This window comes from Polyodon spathula, unplaced genomic scaffold, assembly GCF_017654505.1.
Source record: "Polyodon spathula isolate WHYD16114869_AA unplaced genomic scaffold, ASM1765450v1 scaffolds_3946, whole genome shotgun sequence".
NCBI lineage: Eukaryota > Metazoa > Chordata > Actinopteri > Acipenseriformes > Polyodontidae > Polyodon > Polyodon spathula.
Window position 1 is genome coordinate 1,201 of NW_024475403.1, and position 4,298 is coordinate 5,498.

Sequence of the window (4,298 nt, forward strand, 5' to 3'; positions counted from 1 at the left end):
CTTCCTAGTAGCTGACTAATCTCATAACTTTGGGGATTGATCTCAAAAGTTGAAGCATCCCAGTGATTCTACGTCAACAGCATGACTGGGTGACACTGGCTAGCCCGTTCCACCCCCTCACCGCTCACCAAAGATTTCGTCAGTCGCCCCCGAACAAAATTTAGGGTTCTTCGTGAGTTTGCTTTTGCTCCAGCAGCTCTCTCTGCTCAGATGCAACGGGGGATAAACGCAAATTTGCGTTTCTGAACCCGCGTCTCGTCTAAACCCCCCCCCCCCCCCCCCCCCCTGCAGGCCACCAGGAGAACAACAACTTCTGCTCCGTGAACATCAACATTGGCCCCGGGGACTGCGAGTGGTTTGCGGTTCACGACAGCTACTGGGAAGCGATCAGCGATTTCTGTGAGAGGTGAGCGCAGGCTTTTACAATACCCTTGGTCTGCTTTAGTGAAGAGAAGCAAAGTTGTCAAGCGATTCTCTCGATAACACAATTACTCAGATTTTAATACGAATGCTTTTATTAAAACTTCGATCCCAGCATGCGATATGAAAAGGGATGGGTGTGCAGAATTACTGGTTTTGTGTGTGTCTGTCTACCAGCTTGATTAGCCCCGGTGTGTGTGTGTGTGTCTAGTTAATAGCCTCAGGTGTGTCTTGCTAAACTCATAGCGAAACCAGGAATGGATCAAACTGCTCTGCAGCGGGAGTCTTCTTTCCACCCTCCTCGAGTCCGGTGGCTGTTTCCCCTTTGTGTTGGGGCTCGTGGTTTGTATATTTAAAGCTAACTTGCATGTGTTGTTTTTTTTTTTTTTTCTCTCCTCAGTCACGGAGTGGACTACCTGACAGGGTCCTGGTGGCCCGTGCTGGAGGACCTGTACAGGGCTAACATACCTGTGTACAGGTTCATCCAGCGGCCGGGGGACCTGGTGTGGATCAACGCTGGCACAGTGCACTGGGTGCAGGCTGTGGGCTGGTGCAACAACATCGCCTGGAACGTGGGGCCCCTCACCTGTGAGTGCAAAAAAACTGCATTACCAGCGCCTGGGCAGCAGGTGTCACACAGGAGCTGTGCTGAGATCGTGAGCAGCCAGACTGTATCTCACAGCACCCAGGTTGACTCCTGTTGCATAGCAGATTCACCCACTCCAGGTTTTGACGATGTCGACAGATCCGTTGTCGAGTCACAAGAATATATTTGAGGACCACTTTGTCCTTACTAGTGTACGACACGTCGCCCTCGATAAATTCGAGACAAGTCTCCAACTGCTACCATTTTTTTGTCTAGGCAATTTTTTTTTTTTTTTTCTCAGGTGTGTCTTATTATTAAACTCCTAGTAAAACCAGGAATGGATCACACTGCTGTGCAGCGGGAGTCTTATTTCAAGCTCTGTAGAGTGTATTGAAATGTGGTGAGCAGGTACTTCTGAACTTTTAAGAGACCAGCTTCCGGGACGCCTGTATTTGAATAGGTGTGCGTAAACCAGCCAGAGGTACAGGGGCTGCACACAAGACCAGCAGCAGCGACCCTTGCCCGATTTGCCAGCACCTGATTTCTGTGGAGAGACCCTTCCCAGCAGTGGAACGATCGGTGTGTGCAGCACTAGATTGGGTTTGCACAGCCCTGTTGTTTACAGTCGAACTCTGATCCGCAGCGTACCAGTACCAGCTGGCTCTGGAGCGCTATGAGTGGAACGAGGTGAAGAAGGTGAAGTCCATCGTGCCCATGATCCACGTGTCCTGGAACATCGCCCGCACGGTCAAGGTGTCCGACCCCGACGTTTACAAGATGATCAAGTACGTGCCGACGCAGTCACACTGACACAGTCCCACGCGCGCGCGCTGACACAGTCCCACGCGCGCGCGCTGACACAGTCCCACGCGCGCGCTGACACAGTCCCACGCGCGCCACACGCGTCCACTGCGCGCACGCACGACCGAAAACTCGTGTTCTTGTTCACAGCCTGCTATGTTTGACAGTCTAGCACTGGATCTACACACACACACTGACAAGCACACACACACTCCCACGCGCGCACACACACTGACACAGATGCGCGCACACACAGAAAACTCGTCTTCTTGTTCATCAGCCTGCTTAATGTTTGTTTAAGGCTAGGGCACGCTGGATCTATTCTACCACTCGCAGCCCGTCAGTCAATGACTCTCCCTTCCCCCCCCAGGCACTGCATGCTGCAGTCCATCAAGCACTCGCAGATCCTGAGGGCCCAGCTGGTCCAGGAAGGAAAGAAGATCTCATATCAGAGCCGTGTGAAGGATGAGCCTGCTTACTACTGCAACGAGTGTGATGTAAATATTAATATTATTATTATTCATTTATTATTATTTATTAATGAGTCATTTAGCAGATGCTTTTATCCAAAGCGACTCACAGAGACTAGGGGGTGAACTATGCTTCATCAACAACTGCTGCTGCTGCTGCAGAGTCACTTACAATAGGACCTCGGTTTTATGTTACATCTGAAGGACGGAGCACAAGGAGGTTAAGTGACTCGCTCAGGGTCACACACGCACACACACAGGGAGTCAGTGGCTGAGCCTGGATTTGAACCTCCTGGTATCAAGACCCCCTTTCTCTAACCACCAGACCCCCGAGCCAGCGAAGAGGTCCTTTCACACAGAGCGCGCCGCGTCAGCGTCCGGCTTAACATTCTTTCTTTTTTTTAACAACTAGAGTTTTAGGATCTGGTTTTATTTAATGTCATGTAATCAAAGAAACTACAAAATGAAAAATTGCTTAAGAGGCTGTACCAGAAGCTATAACAGCAGTGCAGTAGTGTTTCACGTTAGATTTCGAAATGTCATCATTGTTTTCGCGAAGTAAATGGGAACACTACAGAGTGGTGTGCAATTCAGTACGTTAACGCAGCATTATTCAGCAGGCTGATCATTCCACTTTATGAAGCCAAATGAGTTCATTCTATACAGAGGGTGATGCAAAACTTTTCTCCATGCTGTACAAGCATGCTTTTGTACAGTGCTAGCCTGTGGTGTGTACTATACCACAGAGTACACTACGTAATATCATATCGCACAGTACGAACTGTAGTATGATGTGGTTCGAGGGACTAAAGCACTCCGGTCCTGTCCCTGCGTGTGCAGGTGGAGGTGTACAATCTGCTGTTCGTGACGAGTGACAGTGGCAGCCGCAAGACCTACGTGGTGCACTGTGAGGACTGCGCCCGCCGGAGGAGCGCCACGCTGCACAACGTGGTCGTGCTGGAGCAGTACAGGACTGAGGAGCTCATGCAGACCTACGACAGCTTCACTCTGGTGAGACCAGGCACTTTCAAACCAGTTATAACCCTCAGCTTGCGTCCTTATTTCAGCCTGCAGTTCCAGTGCGTTCAGTTCCAGTGACGCAGCAGTAATTGCATTGATAATAAGGTATTAACGGGTACATACTAGAGAACGTTTCTCAAACAAAACGGGGGGAGAGTCACTGAGAGTGATTGAAAATCCGAGAACGTTCTCTCAGTGTAAAACACAACATGGCGCTGTGAGCGACTCAGCCTGGAAAGGGGAGGCGACTGGAATTGAACAATTATACAGCAATTACACAGATGTGCCCAGGATCAATTACAATTACATTGTGATTGCAGCTAATTATAACTGACACAATGAAACTGTGCAAACATCCATTTTTGATCTCTAACCCTATTTTTTCTTTTTTCAGGCATCAGCACCAAACGTGACCTGAAAAGTCTCTCCGGTGTCTAAAGCCATAACCAAAACACAGAGCTCCTGACAGCAAGCCTTTGTTCTATTTATATATTTAAATTTGTATTTTTCTTTTTGTTATTTATTTGCTTGGTTTTTGTAAAACAAAAAATTGTGTAATCGGTTAGTTGGTCAATGAGTTGAAGCAATACAACGATGCAGTCGGTTAGTAGTAAGCAAAAGATGAACAATCGGGCGATGACGGGATCACGGACTAACCTGTAGGAGCTCCCTCCCCCCCCCTCCTTTCTTCGACTAAAAAAAAAAAACAAAAGGGAAAGGGTATCTTTTTAGGATTTAAGTCAAACCTAAAAGCTTAAATAATAAATGAAAAAAACCCAAAACATTTTGTAAAAAAAATAAATACAAATAAAAAAAAAAGCAAAGTATTTAGATTTAAAGCCTGGCAAAAAAAAAAAAAGTAATAATAATAATAATAATAAATAAATATATACCACATTGGCCTTCTGATGTCTTACATTAAATAAATAACGTTTAAAAACAAAATCATCAAAAACATTTTTTAAAGCATTAAAAATACGAAACTAAAATTATTTAAAAAA

General features: G+C 46.7%; 1 protein-coding gene across 1 annotated transcript; it reads left to right on the plus strand.

The window, feature by feature from the left end:
• Positions 1-275: 275 nt before the first annotated feature.
• Positions 276-3,830, plus strand: LOC121312464 (lysine-specific demethylase 6B-like; the record flags this gene model as incomplete). Its single annotated transcript, XM_041244267.1, has 6 exons — positions 276-406; positions 821-1,008; positions 1,650-1,791; positions 2,178-2,304; positions 3,118-3,288; positions 3,692-3,830. Coding segments are annotated over 6 exons (783 nt in total), but the record flags the coding sequence as incomplete, so codon positions are not given.
• Positions 3,831-4,298: the final 468 nt, after the last annotated feature.